General features: G+C 49.5%; 1 protein-coding gene across 1 annotated transcript in view; it reads left to right on the top strand.

Annotated features, from left to right (window-relative positions):
• EPG5 (ectopic P-granules 5 autophagy tethering factor) overlaps positions 1 to 22,116 on the top strand; it is a 103,352-nt gene that overhangs the window by 7,143 nt on the left and 74,093 nt on the right. Inside the window, exons 2-3 of the mRNA XM_065406616.1 lie at positions 18,159 to 19,100; positions 21,311 to 21,554. Of these exons, the coding sequence (XP_065262688.1) occupies positions 18,159 to 19,100; positions 21,311 to 21,554 (1,186 nt within the window). The remainder of the gene's footprint in view (positions 1 to 18,158; positions 19,101 to 21,310; positions 21,555 to 22,116) is intronic.

Genomic DNA, 22,116 nt, shown 5'->3' with positions numbered 1-22,116 from the left:
AGGAGACAGGCACGTCTCAAATCGAGCACACTAACAGAAACAATTTTTTTTCCTTTATACCTTTTGCAGTCAAGCCTCATCCCCCCCCCCTCTTCCCCCACTACCCCTCCCTTCCTCCCCCCCATTCCTCTCTCTCTACCCCTCCCGTCCCTGGTAACAATTACTAAGCAAATAGCAATTACATTTAAGCAGTTAAGTCATTCTTGGCAGCTATAAGCCTAGCTTGTTAGTAACTTTTTAAAACCGTTATCTTGTCCTTTTTCCCTTCAGCCAGAAACATGTAGGCCTCATTATTACTGCTTGCTACCGGTAAGGGGGGTTACCACTGATAGCAGGTTGCTTATACATTTCACTTGCACCTGGCTTTTGAGGTCGATTAGAGTTTAAACATGGAAGGAGTTTGGTTCAGGCCTAGTGCAGGAAGGCTTCATTGACACTTGTGATTTTCCACCCTCCTGAGTTACCTAGGGTGATGGTGATGCCTGGTGACGTCAACAACTCCCTCCTTTGAGAATACTCAACAAGCTTTTGGCTGAGTTTTCTCATATTCTGTGGACAAGATATGATTGAGTGCTATGAAGCTGGGGTTTTCAATGAGAGGGTATGCCGGGACTTCTGGGGAACGGGGGGCACAAAGCTTACGGAGGAGCATCTTAAAACAAGCAATCAGGAGGAGGGTGACCAAGCACAGTACCACACCTGTGAGGAAGAGACGCACAAGGCTATTTCCCAGTCCTCCTAGGTTGGGCAACCAACTCCAAAGGGAATCGAAACCTGTGGGTTCCCTTTCCTGGGCCTTCCACTGCTCAAAAGCCTGTTCGGCTGACAGGATGTGCTTGTTAATGTCCTGTGAGTTTTCCGGGACATAAGTACAACATTCACTCCCAATAAGGGCACACACCCCGCCCTGGGAGGCTAAAACATAATCTAAGGCCTGTCTATTTTGCAGGGACAGCAACCGGAGCTGGTAAAGCTCTGAGTTAAGGCTTTTCTCTATGGCCAAGGTTTCATTGGCGAACTTGGTGAGAAACACAGAGAGCCTGCGATAAAATTGGGTTAGCCGTCCTACCCCATAGGATGGGAGGAGGATTATACCCAACCTGTCTCCTTCTGTAATGGGCTCTGGGGTGGCATACAAAGATCTACGCTGCCTGGGGCGGTCAGGGGGCAGTTCAGGGAGAACACGAAGGGGAGGGGCAAGATATCCTACATAGCAGCTCCCATACCACCGATGCGGTAGCCACTTATAGGCAGAAATTCCGCAAATGTAAAAGGAGTGGCCATTTCCTACCAAGCCATTATAACCGTGGCGCCACCTATTTGTTTCTTTGTCATTAAACGTTGCGAACCGGGCGGTAGAGTTGGATTTGCCATTAACATAGACAGGGACAGAAGCATCACTGTCAGGGGATAAATAATACTGACAGGTGCTATTTCCAGTGGGCCAAGTGTGATTGCTGGACTTGAACTGTCGATAGCACACCAACCCGGGGGCCACTGACCGCAGCCTAATAGGGGAAGGGATCTGCGTTGAGTTGGCCCGCGGCTCCCCAGGGTCGTCCCTTAATGCATACTGGGATTCAATGGTACAGTTTTGTGACAAGGGGGTACCCGAGGTATTTTTTCCCCTGCTGAACCATCCCCAACAGATATCTGACCAATTTTGGGGAACCGCCCTCCAGGGTAACCCTGCTGCATGGTGCGGGACTTGGGAGCATACCCAGCAGTTAGAGAGGTTGAACTTTTGGGCAAAGCAAACCTTCAAGGACTCATATGTGTTTGTTTCCAAGTTAGTAGGGATTTTTTTTTATCCCGCATGTGGTCGGGGGGAAACGGGAGGTAACGAGAGGAGTGTCCCTATGGCAAAGAGTACCACTGTGGCAGACCCTGGACCTGAACTCATGCTGGGCAGGTGACCCTAGGGCCTGACAATTACAATTCCCCAAATACCCACAAAATAACAATTACCAATAGCAGGCAGATTAAAAACAAAAGGGACCAGGCCACCAGGTTAGGCCGGCCCTGTGAAAACAAACACAACCAACGCTCAGAGTTCTCGCGGGGAGTGCGCTGTGACTGTCCAAAGAGATCACAGGGCATTCCCAGCAGGCCTTATTGTCTTTTGAATAACAGCTTAAGTCCCAGGTCGTCACTGGCAGTCTTCTCTGCAGGCTGGACGGTCCACCGTTCAGGAGCAGGCACTGCTTTCAGGCGAGAGTGATGAATCCAGTTCTTGTGTCCTTTGACCTTTGCTGCTGTATGGGAGACCAGCAGGACGGTGTGGGGTCCCTTCCACTTCTCTTGGAGAGGCTCGTCCTTCCAGGTCCGAACGAGTACGGAGTCACCTGGCTGCAAGGAGTGGATCGGGGCATCCAGCGGGAGAGGCTGCAAATCTTTGGTATATCTGTGGAGAGAACAGAGAACAGCAGACAGAGAGCACATGTACTGAGATAAGAAACCACAGCCTACCTCCCACTCCCCTGCCAGAACCGGTGTACCGTTCATGGGCCATGCCCTTCCAAACATAATCTCGAAGGGACTGAGCCCTAACCTGCCCTTTGGGAGAGCGCGAATGCGGAGCAAAACAAGGGGTAGAGCATCAGGCCGCTTAAGGGAAGCCTCTTGGCAGACCTTTGAGAGGTGCCGCTTAAGTGTCTGATTTGTGCGTTCCACTACCCCACTGGCCTGCGGTCGCCATGGAGTGTGGAGCTTCCAGGGGATTTGCAGGGCATCCGATATCTTCTGAACAACTTGGGATGTGAAGTGTGTTCCGTTGTCAGATTCCATCCACTGGGGGAGTCCGAAGCGGGGAATGATCTCCTTGACAAACTTAAGAGCCACCGTTTTGGCAGTGTTGTTACGACATGGGAAGGCTTCAGGCCATCGGCTGAATCGATCCACTAAGACGAGAAGGTATCTGAATCCTTGGGTCCGGGGGAACTCAGTAAAATCTATTTGCCAAACTAGTCCTGAGCCTGCGGTAGGTTCCAGAGTGGCTGGTGGCACTGACACTCCTGGTCGAGGGTTCTTTTGGCAGACTAGACATTCAGCCTGCACCTGGGAGGCCAGAGGCCTAAGTCCAGAGGTTAGAAAGTATTTATTCATAAGCTGGGAAAGAGCTTCTCTACCTACGTGGGTTGACTGATGTAGTTTCTGTAGTACTGGCCGTATTAGATTCCTTGGTAGGAGGATTTTTCCTTCCGTGGAGTGGAGCCATCCCTCCTTTTCCCGGAGCCTAAGTGTGTTGGCTAGGTTCCTCTCTTCGTGAGAGTACTGAGGGGTCGGGAGCTCCCCCACTGATGGGATGAGGGCATGCATATGGGCATTTTCAGCTTCCTGTGGTTCCAGGGCAGCAGCTCGCTTGGCCTCTCTGTCCGCCCTGGCATTACCCTTAGCCACATCTTGATCTTCTCTTTGATGAGCCTTGCAGTGTATCACTGCTACCTCTGAGGGGAGCTGTACCGCTTCTAAAAGCCAGAGAATTTGAGGCCCATGTTTAACCGGAGAACCTTGGGCTGTTAACATTCCTCTTTCCTTCCACAGACCGGCCTGGGCGTGTAGTATTCCAAAGGCATATCTGGAATCAGTAACAATGTTCACTCTTTTCCCTTTTGACAGTTCAAGTGCCCGGGTTAAGGCTACCAATTCAGCCAGCTGAGCTGATGTCCCAGCCGGCAAACCCTCTGCTTCCACAGTCTCATGGAGAGATACAATAGCATAGCCTGCCCTCCTCTGTCCGTCTACAACTGCACTGCTGCCGTCAGTGTACCACTCATCATCAGCATTAGGGAGGGGTTGATCTTTTAAGTCTGGGCGGCTGGAGTATTGGACATCTATGATTTCCAGACAGTCATGTTCCTGCTTTTCTGTCTCCGGTAACAGGGTGGCTGGGTTAAGGGAGGGACAGGTCTGTAGGGTAACTTCAGGATTTTCTAACAGTTTTGCTTGATACCGAGCAACCCGTGCCTGTGTAAACCAGAGACCACCCTTAGTATCCAGCAGGGCTTGAACCATATGGGGAGGATACACTTGCACAATTCCCCCCAGTGTCAATTTCTCAGCTTCCCCAAGCACTAGTGCAGTTGCTGCGACCGCCCTCAAACAGGCTGGCCATCCCTTTGAAACTTGATCCAGTTGTTTAGAAAAGTATGCCACAGGACGCTTCCAGGCACCTAATAGCTGGGTAAGCACTCCCAGGGCCACCCCTCTCCGTTCATGCACATACAGTGAGACGGGTTTGGCCCACAGGGTCATTAGGGTTCCACCCGGGATCTGCTAGGGGGACCTGGACTGCAACAGTAGGGACGTGAATTGGATTCAGATCATGTCTCTTCTGTGCCTCCTCCCTTGCTCTAGACACAACCTGATTACGCTCCACCTCAGACAGCAGGGTTCGCATAAGGACATTACAGTCATCCCAGTCAGGTTTACAGCTAGCCAGGCACCCTTCAAAGGCTGAGATAAACTTGCTTGGGTTCGTAGAGAATTCCCCTGCCTGTGCCTTAAAAGCTGCCAGGTCCACTGGGTTAAAAGGCACATGAGTGTAAACCTGCATTGTAGTGGCTGGGCGATTTTCTGATCCAGGACGGGCTATTCGAGTCTCAGTAATTAATGGATAGAATCCCACCGAGGGGGCAATCTCTGGGACCTGAGGGACCCTGTCTTTATATGGTGGGGGTGTTGGAGCCGAAGGGGACACCGACTCTGCCATCACAACCGGAGGAGGGTACTGGGGACTAACAGTAGTTACTACCGAACCTGTCGGAGTCAAATTACACCTTTGCAAAAGATCTGACCTATCCCTTAACAACATAAACAACTGTACATACATATGTTCATTCCATTTACCCGTTCGCTGACAAAACAAAAGCAATTGAAGGATCGTATTATAATTAAGTGATCCCTCCGGTGGCCACCTTTCCTGGTCCTCTAGCTGATATTGAGGCCAGTCTACTGTACAGAATCTTTTCAGTTTACTTTTAATCAACGGATCCGATCCAAACACTTTCCAGTTCACCAGAATGCATTCCAAGGGTGTACACCTTGCCCTGCCTGCCGTACTCTGTCCCTGCCCCATATTAGGGAGACACTGGGCATCCCCAGGTCAAAACAGGTAGACACTGGGCGTCCCCAGGTCAAGACAGATAAAGTCCCCACTGGACTGTTCCTACCTTATCCAAGGGTCTGGTTCTGCACCGTCGCCCTAACCACGGGACCGGTTCCCCACCGTCGCCCGCAGCTGCTTCTCCACTACTCAAGCGCGTTGCACCGTTGTGCCCTCCGGGGTCGACCAAACCACGTCTCCGCTGAGGCCCCCGATGAAGTCACCGGTGAGCTCTGGGCGTCGGTCGTCGCCGTAGTCCGTCGGCCTCCAGGAGGGATCCGGGCAAGGCTAAATTTCAGCCTCGAGCCCACCCAGGGACGCCAAAACTGTTGCCAGCACAGGGTGCCTGAGGCAAAGCAACAGCGAGGTTCGTGGCCCGGTGTGCTTCGCGCCAATAAACACACCAGGTGGAGAAGCAAAAAAAGTTTATTTGAGATCTCAAAGCGGTGCTAGGAGACAGGCACGTCTCAAATCGAGCACACTAACAGAAACAATTTTTTTTCCTTTATACCTTTTGCAGTCAAGCCTCATCCCCCCCCCCCCCATCCCCCACTACCCATCCCTTCCTCCCCCCCATTCCTCTCTCTCTACCCCTCCCGTCCCTGGTAACAATTACTAAGCAAATAGCAATTACATTTAAGCAGTTAAGTCATTCTTGGCAGCTATAAGCCTAGCTTGTTAGTAACTTCTTTAAACCGTTATCTTGTCCTTTTTCCCTTCAGCCAGAAACATGCAGGCCTCATTATTACCGCTTGCTACCGGTAAGGGGGGTTACCACTGATAGCAGGTTGCTTATACATTTCACTTGCACCTGGCTTTTGAGGTCGATTAGAGTTTAAACATGGAAGGAGTTTGGTTCAGGCCTAGTGCAGGAAGGCTTCATTGACACTTGTGATTTTCCACCCTCCTGAGTTACCTAGGGTGATGGTGATGCCTGGTGACGTCAACAACTCCCTCCTTTGAGAATACTCAACAAGCTTTTGGCTGAGTTTTCTCATATTCTGTGGACAAGATATGATTGAGTGCTATGAAGCTGGGGTTTTCAATGAGAGGGTATGCCGGGACTTCTGGGGAACGGGGGGCACAAAGCTTACGGAGGAGCATCTTAAAACAAGCAATCAGGAGGAGGGTGACCAAGCACAGTACCACACCTGTGAGGAAGAGACGCACAAGGCTATTTCCCAGTCCTCCTAGGTTGGGCAACCAACTCCAAAGGGAATCGAAACCTGTGGGTTCCCTTTCCTGGGCCTTCCACTGCTCAAAAGCCTGTTCGGCTGACAGGATGTGCTTGTTAATGTCCTGTGAGTTTTCCGGGACATAAGTACAACATTCACTCCCAATAAGGGCACACACCCCGCCCTGGGAGGCTAAAACATAATCTAAGGCCTGTCTATTTTGCAGGGACAGCAACCGGAGCTGGTAAAGCTCTGAGTTAAGGCTTTTCTCTATGGCCAAGGTTTCATTGGCGAACTTGGTGAGAAACACAGAGAGCCTGCGATAAAATTGGGTTAGCCGTCCTACCCCATAGGATGGGAGGAGGATTATACCCAACCTGTCTCCTTCTGTAATGGGCTCTGGGGTGGCATACAAAGATCTACGCTGCCTGGGGCGGTCAGGGGGCAGTTCAGGGAGAACACGAAGGGGAGGGGCAAGATATCCTACATAGCAGCTCCCATACCACCGATGCGGTAGCCACTTATAGGCAGAAATTCCGCAAATGTAAAAGGAGTGGCCATTTCCTACCAAGCCATTATAACCGTGGCGCCACCTATTTGTTTCTTTGTCATTAAACGTTGCGAACCGGGCGGTAGAGTTGGATTTGCCATTAACATAGACAGGGACAGAAGCATCACTGTCAGGGGATAAATAATACTGACAGGTGCTATTTCCTGTGGGCCAAGTGTGATTGCTGGACTTGAACTGTCGATAGCACACCAACCCGGGGGCCACTGACCGCAGCCTAATAGGGGAAGGGATCTGCGTTGAGTTGGCCCGCGGCTCCCCAGGGTCGTCCCTTAATGCATACTGGGATTCAATGGTACAGTTTTGTGACAAGGGGGTACCCGAGGTATTTTTTCCCCTGCTGAACCATCCCCAACAGATATCTGACCAATTTTGGGGAACCGCCCTCCAGGGTAACCCTGCTGCATGGTGCGGGACTTGGGAGCATACCCAGCAGTTAGAGAGGTTGAACTTTTGGGCAAAGCAAACCTTCAAGGACTCATATGTGTTTGTTTCCAAGTTAGTAGGGATTTTTTTTTATCCCGCATGTGGTCGGGGGGAAACGGGAGGTAACGAGAGGAGTGTCCCTATGGCAAAGAGTACCACTGTGGCAGACCCTGGACCTGAACTCATGCTGGGCAGGTGACCCTAGGGCCTGACAATTACAATTCCCCAAATACCCACAAAATAACAATTACCAATAGCAGGCAGATTAAAAACAAAAGGGACCAGGCCACCAGGTTAGGCCGGCCCTGTGAAAACAAACACAACCAACGCTCAGAGTTCTCGCGGGGAGTGCGATGTGACTGTCCAAAGAGATCACAGGGCATTCCCAGCAGGCCTTATTGTCTTTTGAATAACAGCTTAAGTCCCAGGTCGTCACTGGCAGTCTTCTCTGCAGGCTGGACGGTCCACCGTTCAGGAGCAGGCACTGCTTTCAGGCGAGAGTGATGAATCCAGTTCTTGTGTCCTTTGACCTTTGCTGCTGTATGGGAGACCAGCAGGACGGTGTGGGGTCCCTTCCACTTCTCTTGGAGAGGCTCGTCCTTCCAGGTCCGAACGAGTACGGAGTCACCTGGCTGCAAGGAGTGGATCGGGGCATCCAGCGGGAGAGGCTGCAAATCTTTGGTATATCTGTGGAGAGAACAGAGAACAGCAGACAGAGAGCACATGTACTGAGATAAGAAACCACAGCCTACCTCCCACTCCCCTGCCAGAACCGGTGTACCGTTCATGGGCCATGCCCTTCCAAACATAATCTCGAAGGGACTGAGCCCTAACCTGCCCTTTGGGAGAGCGCGAATGCGGAGCAAAACAAGGGGTAGAGCATCAGGCCGCTTAAGGGAAGCCTCTTGGCAGACCTTTGAGAGGTGCCGCTTAAGTGTCTGATTTGTGCGTTCCACTACCCCACTGGCCTGCGGTCGCCATGGAGTGTGGAGCTTCCAGGGGATTTGCAGGGCATCCGATATCTTCTGAACAACTTGGGATGTGAAGTGTGTTCCGTTGTCAGATTCCATCCACTGGGGGAGTCCGAAGCGGGGAATGATCTCCTTGACAAACTTAAGAGCCACCGTTTTGGCAGTGTTGTTACGACATGGGAAGGCTTCAGGCCATCGGCTGAATCGATCCACTAAGACGAGAAGGTATCTGAATCCTTGGGTCCGGGGGAACTCAGTAAAATCTATTTGCCAAACTAGTCCTGAGCCTGCGGTAGGTTCCAGAGTGGCTGGTGGCACTGACACTCCTGGTCGAGGGTTCTTTTGGCAGACTAGACATTCAGCCTGCACCTGGGAGGCCAGAGGCCTAAGTCCAGAGGTTAGAAAGTATTTATTCATAAGCTGGGAAAGAGCTTCTCTACCTACGTGGGTTGACTGATGTAGTTTCTGTAGTACTGGCCGTATTAGATTCCTTGGTAGGAGGATTTTTCCTTCCGTGGAGTGGAGCCATCCCTCCTTTTCCCGGAGCCTAAGTGTGTTGGCTAGGTTCCTCTCTTCGTGAGAGTACTGAGGGGTCGGGAGCTCCCCCACTGATGGGATGAGGGCATGCATATGGGCATTTTCAGCTTCCTGTGGTTCCAGGGCAGCAGCTCGCTTGGCCTCTCTGTCCGCCCTGGCATTACCCTTAGCCACATCTTGATCTTCTCTTTGATGAGCCTTGCAGTGTATCACTGCTACCTCTGAGGGGAGCTGTACCGCTTCTAAAAGCCAGAGAATTTGAGGCCCATGTTTAACCGGAGAACCTTGGGCTGTTAACATTCCTCTTTCCTTCCACAGACCGGCCTGGGCGTGTAGTATTCCAAAGGCATATCTGGAATCAGTAACAATGTTCACTCTTTTCCCTTTTGACAGTTCAAGTGCCCGGGTTAAGGCTACCAATTCAGCCAGCTGAGCTGATGTCCCAGCCGGCAAACCCTCTGCTTCCACAGTCTCATGGAGAGATACAATAGCATAGCCTGCCCTCCTCTGTCCGTCTACAACTGCACTGCTGCCGTCAGTGTACCACTCATCATCAGCATTAGGGAGGGGTTGATCTTTTAAGTCTGGGCGGCTGGAGTATTGGACATCTATGATTTCCAGACAGTCATGTTCCTGCTTTTCTGTCTCCGGTAACAGGGTGGCTGGGTTAAGGGAGGGACAGGTCTGTAGGGTAACTTCAGGATTTTCTAACAGTTTTGCTTGATACCGAGCAACCCGTGCCTGTGTAAACCAGAGACCACCCTTAGTATCCAGCAGGGCTTGAACCATATGGGGAGGATACACTTGCACAATTCCCCCCAGTGTCAATTTCTCAGCTTCCCCAAGCACTAGTGCAGTTGCTGCGACCGCCCTCAAACAGGCTGGCCATCCCTTTGAAACTTGATCCAGTTGTTTAGAAAAGTATGCCACAGGACGCTTCCAGGCACCTAATAGCTGGGTAAGCACTCCCAGGGCCACCCCTCTCCGTTCATGCACATACAGTGAGACGGGTTTGGCCCACAGGGTCATTAGGGTTCCACCCGGGATCTGCTAGGGGGACCTGGACTGCAACAGTAGGGACGTGAATTGGATTCAGATCATGTCTCTTCTGTGCCTCCTCCCTTGCTCTAGACACAACCTGATTACGCTCCACCTCAGACAGCAGGGTTCGCATAAGGACATTACAGTCATCCCAGTCAGGTTTACAGCTAGCCAGGCACCCTTCAAAGGCTGAGATAAACTTGCTTGGGTTCGTAGAGAATTCCCCTGCCTGTGCCTTAAAAGCTGCCAGGTCCACTGGGTTAAAAGGCACATGAGTGTAAACCTGCATTGTAGTGGCTGGGCGATTTTCTGATCCAGGACGGGCTATTCGAGTCTCAGTAATTAATGGATAGAATCCCACCGAGGGGGCAATCTCTGGGACCTGAGGGACCCTGTCTTTATATGGTGGGGGTGTTGGAGCCGAAGGGGACACCGACTCTGCCATCACAACCGGAGGAGGGTACTGGGGACTAACAGTAGTTACTACCGAACCTGTCGGAGTCAAATTACACCTTTGCAAAAGATCTGACCTATCCCTTAACAACATAAACAACTGTACATACATATGTTCATTCCATTTACCCGTTCGCTGACAAAACAAAAGCAATTGAAGGATCGTATTATAATTAAGTGATCCCTCCGGTGGCCACCTTTCCTGGTCCTCTAGCTGATATTGAGGCCAGTCTACTGTACAGAATCTTTTCAGTTTACTTTTAATCAACGGATCCGATCCAAACACTTTCCAGTTCACCAGAATGCATTCCAAGGGTGTACACCTTGCCCTGCCTGCCGTACTCTGTCCCTGCCCCATATTAGGGAGACACTGGGCATCCCCAGGTCAAAACAGGTAGACACTGGGCGTCCCCAGGTCAAGACAGATAAAGTCCCCACTGGACTGTTCCTACCTTATCCAAGGGTCTGGTTCTGCACCGTCGCCCTAACCACGGGACCGGTTCCCCACCGTCGCCCGCAGCTGCTTCTCCACTACTCAAGCGCGTTGCACCGTTGTGCCCTCCGGGGTCGACCAAACCACGTCTCCGCTGAGGCCCCCGATGAAGTCACCGGTGAGCTCTGGGCGTCGGTCGTCGCCGTAGTCCGTCGGCCTCCAGGAGGGATCCGGGCAAGGCTAAATTTCAGCCTCGAGCCCACCCAGGGACGCCAAAACTGTTGCCAGCACAGGGTGCCTGAGGCAAAGCAACAGCGAGGTTCGTGGCCCGGTGTGCTTCGCGCCAATAAACACACCAGGTGGAGAAGCAAAAAAAGTTTATTTGAGATCTCAAAGCGGTGCTAGGAGACAGGCACGTCTCAAATCGAGCACACTAACAGAAACAATTTTTTTTCCTTTATACCTTTTGCAGTCAAGCCTCATCCCCCCCCCCCCCATCCCCCACTACCCATCCCTTCCTCCCCCCCATTCCTCTCTCTCTACCCCTCCCGTCCCTGGTAACAATTACTAAGCAAATAGCAATTACATTTAAGCAGTTAAGTCATTCTTGGCAGCTATAAGCCTAGCTTGTTAGTAACTTCTTTAAACCGTTATCTTGTCCTTTTTCCCTTCAGCCAGAAACATGCAGGCCTCATTATTACCGCTTGCTACCGGTAAGGGGGGTTACCACTGATAGCAGGTTGCTTATACATTTCACTTGCACCTGGCTTTTGAGGTCGATTAGAGTTTAAACATGGAAGGAGTTTGGTTCAGGCCTAGTGCAGGAAGGCTTCATTGACACTTGTGATTTTCCACCCTCCTGAGTTACCTAGGGTGATGGTGATGCCTGGTGACGTCAACAACTCCCTCCTTTGAGAATACTCAACAAGCTTTTGGCTGAGTTTTCTCATATTCTGTGGACAAGATATGATTGAGTGCTATGAAGCTGGGGTTTTCAATGAGAGGGTATGCCGGGACTTCTGGGGAACGGGGGGCACAAAGCTTACGGAGGAGCATCTTAAAACAAGCAATCAGGAGGAGGGTGACCAAGCACAGTACCACACCTGTGAGGAAGAGACGCACAAGGCTATTTCCCAGTCCTCCTAGGTTGGGCAACCAACTCCAAAGGGAATCGAAACCTGTGGGTTCCCTTTCCTGGGCCTTCCACTGCTCAAAAGCCTGTTCGGCTGACAGGATGTGCTTGTTAATGTCCTGTGAGTTTTCCGGGACATAAGTACAACATTCACTCCCAATAAGGGCACACACCCCGCCCTGGGAGGCTAAAACATAATCTAAGGCCTGTCTATTTTGCAGGGACAGCAACCGGAGCTGGTAAAGCTCTGAGTTAAGGCTTTTCTCTATGGCCAAGGTTTCATTGGCGAACTTGGTGAGAAACACAGAGAGCCTGCGATAAAATTGGGTTAGCCGTCCTACCCCATAGGATGGGAGGAGGATTATACCCAACCTGTCTCCTTCTGTAATGGGCTCTGGGGTGGCATACAAAGATCTACGCTGCCTGGGGCGGTCAGGGGGCAGTTCAGGGAGAACACGAAGGGGAGGGGCAAGATATCCTACATAGCAGCTCCCATACCACCGATGCGGTAGCCACTTATAGGCAGAAATTCCGCAAATGTAAAAGGAGTGGCCATTTCCTACCAAGCCATTATAACCGTGGCGCCACCTATTTGTTTCTTTGTCATTAAACGTTGCGAACCGGGCGGTAGAGTTGGATTTGCCATTAACATAGACAGGGACAGAAGCATCACTGTCAGGGGATAAATAATACTGACAGGTGCTATTTCCTGTGGGCCAAGTGTGATTGCTGGACTTGAACTGTCGATAGCACACCAACCCGGGGGCCACTGACCGCAGCCTAATAGGGGAAGGGATCTGCGTTGAGTTGGCCCGCGGCTCCCCAGGGTCGTCCCTTAATGCATACTGGGATTCAATGGTACAGTTTTGTGACAAGGGGGTACCCGAGGTATTTTTTCCCCTGCTGAACCATCCCCAACAGATATCTGACCAATTTTGGGGAACCGCCCTCCAGGGTAACCCTGCTGCATGGTGCGGGACTTGGGAGCATACCCAGCAGTTAGAGAGGTTGAACTTTTGGGCAAAGCAAACCTTCAAGGACTCATATGTGTTTGTTTCCAAGTTAGTAGGGATTTTTTTTTATCCCGCATGTGGTCGGGGGGAAACGGGAGGTAACGAGAGGAGTGTCCCTATGGCAAAGAGTACCACTGTGGCAGACCCTGGACCTGAACTCATGCTGGGCAGGTGACCCTAGGGCCTGACAATTACAATTCCCCAAATACCCACAAAATAACAATTACCAATAGCAGGCAGATTAAAAACAAAAGGGACCAGGCCACCAGGTTAGGCCGGCCCTGTGAAAACAAACACAACCAACGCTCAGAGTTCTCGCGGGGAGTGCGATGTGACTGTCCAAAGAGATCACAGGGCATTCCCAGCAGGCCTTATTGTCTTTTGAATAACAGCTTAAGTCCCAGGTCGTCACTGGCAGTCTTCTCTGCAGGCTGGACGGTCCACCGTTCAGGAGCAGGCACTGCTTTCAGGCGAGAGTGATGAATCCAGTTCTTGTGTCCTTTGACCTTTGCTGCTGTATGGGAGACCAGCAGGACGGTGTGGGGTCCCTTCCACTTCTCTTGGAGAGGCTCGTCCTTCCAGGTCCGAACGAGTACGGAGTCACCTGGCTGCAAGGAGTGGATCGGGGCATCCAGCGGGAGAGGCTGCAAATCTTTGGTATATCTGTGGAGAGAACAGAGAACAGCAGACAGAGAGCACATGTACTGAGATAAGAAACCACAGCCTACCTCCCACTCCCCTGCCAGAACCGGTGTACCGTTCATGGGCCATGCCCTTCCAAACATAATCTCGAAGGGACTGAGCCCTAACCTGCCCTTTGGGAGAGCGCGAATGCGGAGCAAAACAAGGGGTAGAGCATCAGGCCGCTTAAGGGAAGCCTCTTGGCAGACCTTTGAGAGGTGCCGCTTAAGTGTCTGATTTGTGCGTTCCACTACCCCACTGGCCTGCGGTCGCCATGGAGTGTGGAGCTTCCAGGGGATTTGCAGGGCATCCGATATCTTCTGAACAACTTGGGATGTGAAGTGTGTTCCGTTGTCAGATTCCATCCACTGGGGGAGTCCGAAGCGGGGAATGATCTCCTTGACAAACTTAAGAGCCACCGTTTTGGCAGTGTTGTTACGACATGGGAAGGCTTCAGGCCATCGGCTGAATCGATCCACTAAGACGAGAAGGTATCTGAATCCTTGGGTCCGGGGGAACTCAGTAAAATCTATTTGCCAAACTAGTCCTGAGCCTGCGGTAGGTTCCAGAGTGGCTGGTGGCACTGACACTCCTGGTCGAGGGTTCTTTTGGCAGACTAGACATTCAGCCTGCACCTGGGAGGCCAGAGGCCTAAGTCCAGAGGTTAGAAAGTATTTATTCATAAGCTGGGAAAGAGCTTCTCTACCTACGTGGGTTGACTGATGTAGTTTCTGTAGTACTGGCCGTATTAGATTCCTTGGTAGGAGGATTTTTCCTTCCGTGGAGTGGAGCCATCCCTCCTTTTCCCGGAGCCTAAGTGTGTTGGCTAGGTTCCTCTCTTCGTGAGAGTACTGAGGGGTCGGGAGCTCCCCCACTGATGGGATGAGGGCATGCATATGGGCATTTTCAGCTTCCTGTGGTTCCAGGGCAGCAGCTCGCTTGGCCTCTCTGTCCGCCCTGGCATTACCCTTAGCCACATCTTGATCTTCTCTTTGATGAGCCTTGCAGTGTATCACTGCTACCTCTGAGGGGAGCTGTACCGCTTCTAAAAGCCAGAGAATTTGAGGCCCATGTTTAACCGGAGAACCTTGGGCTGTTAACATTCCTCTTTCCTTCCACAGACCGGCCTGGGCGTGTAGTATTCCAAAGGCATATCTGGAATCAGTAACAATGTTCACTCTTTTCCCTTTTGACAGTTCAAGTGCCCGGGTTAAGGCTACCAATTCAGCCAGCTGAGCTGATGTCCCAGCCGGCAAACCCTCTGCTTCCACAGTCTCATGGAGAGATACAATAGCATAGCCTGCCCTCCTCTGTCCGTCTACAACTGCACTGCTGCCGTCAGTGTACCACTCATCATCAGCATTAGGGAGGGGTTGATCTTTTAAGTCTGGGCGGCTGGAGTATTGGACATCTATGATTTCCAGACAGTCATGTTCCTGCTTTTCTGTCTCCGGTAACAGGGTGGCTGGGTTAAGGGAGGGACAGGTCTGTAGGGTAACTTCAGGATTTTCTAACAGTTTTGCTTGATACCGAGCAACCCGTGCCTGTGTAAACCAGAGACCACCCTTAGTATCCAGCAGGGCTTGAACCATATGGGGAGGATACACTTGCACAATTCCCCCCAGTGTCAATTTCTCAGCTTCCCCAAGCACTAGTGCAGTTGCTGCGACCGCCCTCAAACAGGCTGGCCATCCCTTTGAAACTTGATCCAGTTGTTTAGAAAAGTATGCCACAGGACGCTTCCAGGCACCTAATAGCTGGGTAAGCACTCCCAGGGCCACCCCTCTCCGTTCATGCACATACAGTGAGACGGGTTTGGCCCACAGGGTCATTAGGGTTCCACCCGGGATCTGCTAGGGGGACCTGGACTGCAACAGTAGGGACGTGAATTGGATTCAGATCATGTCTCTTCTGTGCCTCCTCCCTTGCTCTAGACACAACCTGATTACGCTCCACCTCAGACAGCAGGGTTCGCATAAGGACATTACAGTCATCCCAGTCAGGTTTACAGCTAGCCAGGCACCCTTCAAAGGCTGAGATAAACTTGCTTGGGTTCGTAGAGAATTCCCCTGCCTGTGCCTTAAAAGCTGCCAGGTCCACTGGGTTAAAAGGCACATGAGTGTAAACCTGCATTGTAGTGGCTGGGCGATTTTCTGATCCAGGACGGGCTATTCGAGTCTCAGTAATTAATGGATAGAATCCCACCGAGGGGGCAATCTCTGGGACCTGAGGGACCCTGTCTTTATATGGTGGGGGTGTTGGAGCCGAAGGGGACACCGACTCTGCCATCACAACCGGAGGAGGGTACTGGGGACTAACAGTAGTTACTACCGAACCTGTCGGAGTCAAATTACACCTTTGCAAAAGATCTGACCTATCCCTTAACAACATAAACAACTGTACATACATATGTTCATTCCATTTACCCGTTCGCTGACAAAACAAAAGCAATTGAAGGATCGTATTATAATTAAGTGATCCCTCCGGTGGCCACCTTTCCTGGTCCTCTAGCTGATATTGAGGCCAGTCTACTGTACAGAATCTTTTCAGTTTACTTTTAATCAACGGATCCGATCCAAACACTTTCCAGTTCACCAGAATGCATTCCAAGGGTGTACACCTTGCCCTGCCTGCCGTACTCTGTCCCTGCCCCATATTAGGGAGACACTGGGCATCCCCAGGTCAAAACAGGTAGACACTGGGCGTCCCCAGGTCAAGACAGATAAAGTCCCCACTGGACTGTTCCTACCTTATCCAAGGGTCTGGTTCTGCACCGTCGCCCTAACCACGGGACCGGTTCCCCACCGTCGCCCGCAGCTGCTTCTCCACTACTCAAGCGCGTTGCACCGTTGTGCCCTCCGGGGTCGACCAAACCACGTCTCCGCTGAGGCCCCCGATGAAGTCACCGGTGAGCTCTGGGCGTCGGTCGTCGCCGTAGTCCGTCGGCCTCCAGGAGGGATCCGGGCAAGGCTAAATTTCAGCCTCGAGCCCACCCAGGGACGCCAAAACTGTTGCCAGCACAGGGTGCCTGAGGCAAAGCAACAGCGAGGTTCGTGGCCCGGTGTGCTTCGCGCCAATAAACACACCAGGTGGAGAAGCAAAAAAAGTTTATTTGAGATCTCAAAGCGGTGCTAGGAGACAGGCACGTCTCAAATCGAGCACACTAACAGAAACAATTTTTTTTCCTTTATACCTTTTGCAGTCAAGCCTCATCCCCCCCCCCCCCATCCCCCACTACCCATCCCTTCCTCCCCCCCATTCCTCTCTCTCTACCCCTCCCGTCCCTGGTAACAATTACTAAGCAAATAGCAATTACATTTAAGCAGTTAAGTCATTCTTGGCAGCTATAAGCCTAGCTTGTTAGTAACTTCTTTAAACCGTTATCTTGTCCTTTTTCCCTTCAGCCAGAAACATGCAGGCCTCATTATTACCGCTTGCTACCGGTAAGGGGGGTTACCACTGATAGCAGGTTGCTTATACATTTCACTTGCACCTGGCTTTTGAGGTCGATTAGAGTTTAAACATGGAAGGAGTTTGGTTCAGGCCTAGTGCAGGAAGGCTTCATTGACACTTGTGATTTTCCACCCTCCTGAGTTATCTAGGGTGATGGTGATGCCTGGTGACGTTAACACTAATGTTAATTAAATAGGGAATAATCAATTTATAATTCATACCTCTCATTTTATTCAGCTTTTCTACTTCTCCAAGTGACACAATTCCTAGTGAAACTGCTAATTTCTAGTTTCTGGATTGCATCGCAGGGTCAGTCTTTAATTAATTGGACATTGCAAGAGCAACATCAGCTGAAAATTTAGGTTTTGTGAAAATAAGCTCTTACAGAATTGAAGACCATTAGACATGTTTCCATGAAATTAAAAACACGGTCCAATGTATTTATATTGTGGTAGAGCCTAGAGGTTTTTCAGTCAAAGAACAGGGCCCCATTGCTTTACTCATTTGTACAGCACATAGCACAGAGACAGTCTGTGCCCCAGAATGCTGACAGTTTTTCATTAGCAACAAGGTGGGCATCATTCCAATACATGAAAGCAGGGAAGTGAAATTGACAGGGCACTGGCTGCTATCTTTTGGAACTGGGGGTGGGGGAAGGTGGGGAAGTTGAAGACCAAGAGTGTGTCAGGCATGGTGGGGACTGAAAGTTACAGCTTGCACAGTTTCTCTCATGCTGTGTATTCACTCACATACTTGGTTCAAAACAAGATGTTGAGTACGAAATAGGGGAATTCAAAAAAGAGGAAATGAATAGAGGAACACAATCTGCTTAACCATGGATCATGTGCAGTGTTTGGTGCCTTTGGCATGTCCACATGGCCAGTAGACATCTGATGTATTTAAAATGTGCTCTGTTTAGCAGAATCCCTTAACATTCGTGGATTAAATGAAACAAGGGGCCTAGTGACTGCAGCTGGCTCACCAAGTATACTTATTCCACGTCAACATGCGAGTTGAAATATGCATTTATTTCTTACCTTCATAACTACCGAAATTAAGCTGGTGACGTAAGCTTTAGGTACATTGTAATGCAAGACAAATTCTGACTTTCTTTTGTTATTCATTTATGAATGTCAAATTCCTGATATGCTGTCTGTTCTTTTGTTTTTAGGAAAAAAAGAAAAAATGCAGTGAAGAGCTGCAGAAGCAGGACTTGGACAAGGTCTTCCTCCCCAACAAAGCTAGAGATCAAGAGGTGACTTCCCAAGCTAGCGAGGTGCAGGTGGAACATCCTGAAGTGTTTACAGAGATTCGTCTCAGTGATGAAGGAGAGGATGGAAAAAATGTGAATGATATGTATGATATCCCCTTGACTTCTTTAACCTTAGCAGATGAAGGATCCCGATCAGCTACCCTAGAACCTCTAACACAAGGAGAAGAATTCAGAGCTAGTCTCTTGCATGAGAAATGCCGGGAGAGGTCTGAAGAAGATGGTAGAAATAAATCGGACAAACCCCAGAGCCTTATGGAAGCACTTGCTAATCAATCAGAAAACTCTGGCATAGCAGAAAGTACCTTTAAATGCAGTGCTGCTTGCACTCAGTCACTAATGGGAATTGTACGGGACAGAGGAACCGAGAAGGTACAAGAGGCTACAAATCCTGCTCTTTCTTTGGAGGCACAACCTGTGCTGTCACAGCTCTCTAATGAAGCCAAAGAGCGTGCTCAACCTTCTGGGTTGAAAACTTTGTATCCCGATTTATCGGCTGAATTGTCCCGAGAGAGACTGACCACACTCGCGGTAAAACCACTGTTATGTAACGAGAGGCTGTATCCAGAGATTCCCTCTGAGCCAGAACTAGTGCCATTTACCAAAGAGCAGCTGAAAATCTTTGAGCCGTGTTCGTGGCTGGAGAATGTTGATTCCTACATGGAGGAGTTTGAGCACATTGCTCATCAGGATAGACATGAGTTTCATGAATTGCTCCTGAACTATTGGCGCTGTAGGAAGCAGCTCTTGCTGGCTGAGGCAGAGCTACAGGCCATGACATCAGATTGCCAAAGTGCCAAGGACAGGTTGTGGACTTTTAAGGAGGAACAGCAGTCTGTCAAGGTGGTGTAACTGAAGTTGCTTTTGATCATGGCTAGTCTATGATCCCAGTCATGTGGTCTGCTGAATGTGGATGTTTGCTGTATTTAAGCTGGCTTGTACAGAGAGATTTATTTGTCTTGGATGATGTCTTTTTTTTTTTTTTTTTTCTGTTCAAAGGAAAATAAACCTGTCACTGCTTAAGTCAAGTTCATTACATAGAAATACTCATTCCATTGAATCCTTGATTTTAAACTTGTAGCTAATATAGTGGAGTGCAGTCTCCCTGACAGTGAGCTCTGATATACTAAAATTCCTGTATGTAGTGAATTGGAATGAGAGTTCCAATGCATTGCAGTATGAAAACTGGAATTCAGCTTAGAATGACCGTCTGCTGTTAGCAAAATACTTCATTATGGTGCCAATCCTGTCCATCCTCCTTCCTGGGTGTGGATGACCCCATGTCCAGTAGTCTTGGTTCAGTGGTTCTGGAAGGATTTGAGGATGCAGCTCAGCAGCCTGGTTATTTGGAGCAAGGGGACTGAGGAGATAGATCCACTTCCACTGGTTGTTGCTTCCCTTATGTAGCACAGCGATTCTTGTTATTGTGGCTGCCACTGCAGCCCTGAAGTATCTTTGGGCTTGTCTATGCTGCATCGCATTGTGGACTACCGGAATGTGAACTGCAGAGTGCAACAAAGTGTTGCACTGAGCTACCCCGTTGAAAAGAAGGTACTGGCTTCATATTAACTTAGTCCTGTTTGCAAAAGGACTATGTTACTGCCAACTAGGTACCTTCTAGTTTGCACCAGCAGCTTCAATGTGGGGTAGTTACAGCGCCACACTTTGGTGCGCTCTGCAGTTCACACCCCTGTAGTCCACACTGCAGTGCACTGTAGACATGGCCTTTGTAACTCTGCAGTTGCCTAATGGGGAAGGATTGTTTTGCTCATGTCTCTGGGACAACCCCATTACACAGCTTGATGTTCCAGCTGTGTGCTGATTTGCAGGATTTGGTCTTATAGGGCCCTGTCTTCAACTAGGAAAAATTGGAGATATTCAGCAGTGGTGGAAGTTGTAGTCAGTGTAGATGTTCTTACCACTCACTGTCCGATCCTTCCTAGAGCAAGTTTAGATAGTAAGAATGCCTAAACTGTCTATTTGAGAACTTCCTCTATTGTTCCCATGAGTTGAGCTGTATGGCTGGTGAATTCCCTGTCCATTTTTTTTCCTACGCTAGATGAGACTTGAGGGCCCCATTGTAGATACATTACTCTTTTTTTAGAGGAATGTGGTGTAAATGAACATTATAATGTTTAATTATGATTGAATTTTATCAGTCTCTTAAATTTTGTATTTATCCATTTTTATGTGCAATACACTGCATCTATACTCTATCCACAGACTTACATTAATATAACTGATTTCCTAGTGTAAAGTCCTGCATGTGGTATGAACAAGTTTCAAACCAAACTTTCCAAGTGTGTGTTTTGAAGCTTAGTTGCATGGCTGTATGAAGCAATGACATGGGCAGAATGGAACAATGGCTTCGTTGTATTAAAGAACAAAGGATGAGGTGGGGAAAGACTCCACTCAATGGTTTGATTTGCAGTTTGAGGAAAGTCATTTCACTGCTTGGCAAGTCTGGATAATTTTAAAATATATTGCGGCAAATAGATGTTAAGTGGGCTGGAGTCTAGAAAAATACTCCTCTTGCATACATATTGTGACTTTAAAATAAGATCAGGGCCTGCCTGGAAATTCTTTGTATGTTTTTTATATATACATTTTAAGAGTAGATGGGACCAAGGCTGTGAGGCAGGTGTGCTCTCTACTGGATTGGGTGTGAGGGTGGGAGTCGAGAGACCTTATTTTATTCTCACTTCTGCCACTGACTCACTGTGTGGTCTTGGGCAAGTCACTTAAACCCAGATTTTCAAAAGTGGTTTCTGATTTTGGGTACTTTACTTTGCAGGGCCTGATTTTTCAGAGGTGCTAGGCAGTCATCAGTTCAAGTGCTCAGTGCCTCTGAAAATCAAGTTGGACATCTAAAATCAGAATCTGCTTTCAAAAATGTCTTAGCCTCTGTTTCCCCATCTATTATCTGAGCAGAACATTGCTGACCCGCCTTTGCAAAGAGCTTTGAAATCTGTGGCTAAAAAGCTCTATGTAAGTGCAGATTTTTTTAACATACTTTAAAAAGAAAGTGCATAAAATAATTGTTCTCTTTGCAGGGTATCTGTGCAGATCAGTGCCAAGTGTCTGACTACCATCGCTACCAGACAGTAGAGATGAATGAAAGTGTGTTGGGGGAACTAAAGAGGTTGTTTGAAGCCAAAACGGAGCACGTGCATCAGACGTCGGTGCTGCACTCGTATACTTCAATGTTGTCCCGCTTGCAGGTGGAGTCTTATATCTATGGATTGCTTAATAGCTCATCCCTGCTGAGATCTGTGGCTGTTCAACAACAAGAGCAAGGTGTGTCCCCGATCTGAGTTTCCGCCTCTGGTGTCCCTAGCATGCAGAATACTACACCTGAACTTTCAATCTGGAGTTCTAGGTGTGGATATTCAATGTAGAGGAATCCTCTTTCAACACCAAAAACTAGGGGGAGCTTATTCGGTGGCCCATGAAACCCCAGTCCATCAAAAGCTCCCTGACTTTCTCACTTCAGTCTCATGGAGCATAGACACAGTTGCAGAAGTCAAGTGCTTAAGCTTATTTTGGCAGCAGATTGCAGGAGTGCCCCCTGCTGTCTGATCTATGTAGTGCCACTGGCTTTGCCTATGTCAGAAAAATATTTTCGTTCTGCGTGCTGGCAGTGGGCGGAAGGGAGGCTTTAACTTAAAGCAGGGGTCGGCAACCTTTCAGGAGTGGTGTGCCGAGTCTTCATTTATTCACTCTAATTTAAGGTTTCGCGTGCCAGTAATACATGGCACACGGGGGGGAGGGATAGCTCAGTGGTTTGAGCATTGGCCTGCTAAACCCAGGGTTGTGAGTTCAATCCTTGAGGGGGCCACTTTGGGATCTGGGGCAAAAT

The sequence above is a fragment of the Emys orbicularis genome, chromosome 6 (assembly GCF_028017835.1).
Source record: "Emys orbicularis isolate rEmyOrb1 chromosome 6, rEmyOrb1.hap1, whole genome shotgun sequence".
Lineage (NCBI taxonomy): Eukaryota > Metazoa > Chordata > Testudines > Emydidae > Emys > Emys orbicularis.
Note: the sequence above shows the minus strand (reverse complement) of the source record. Positions and strands in the feature narration are given on the sequence as shown.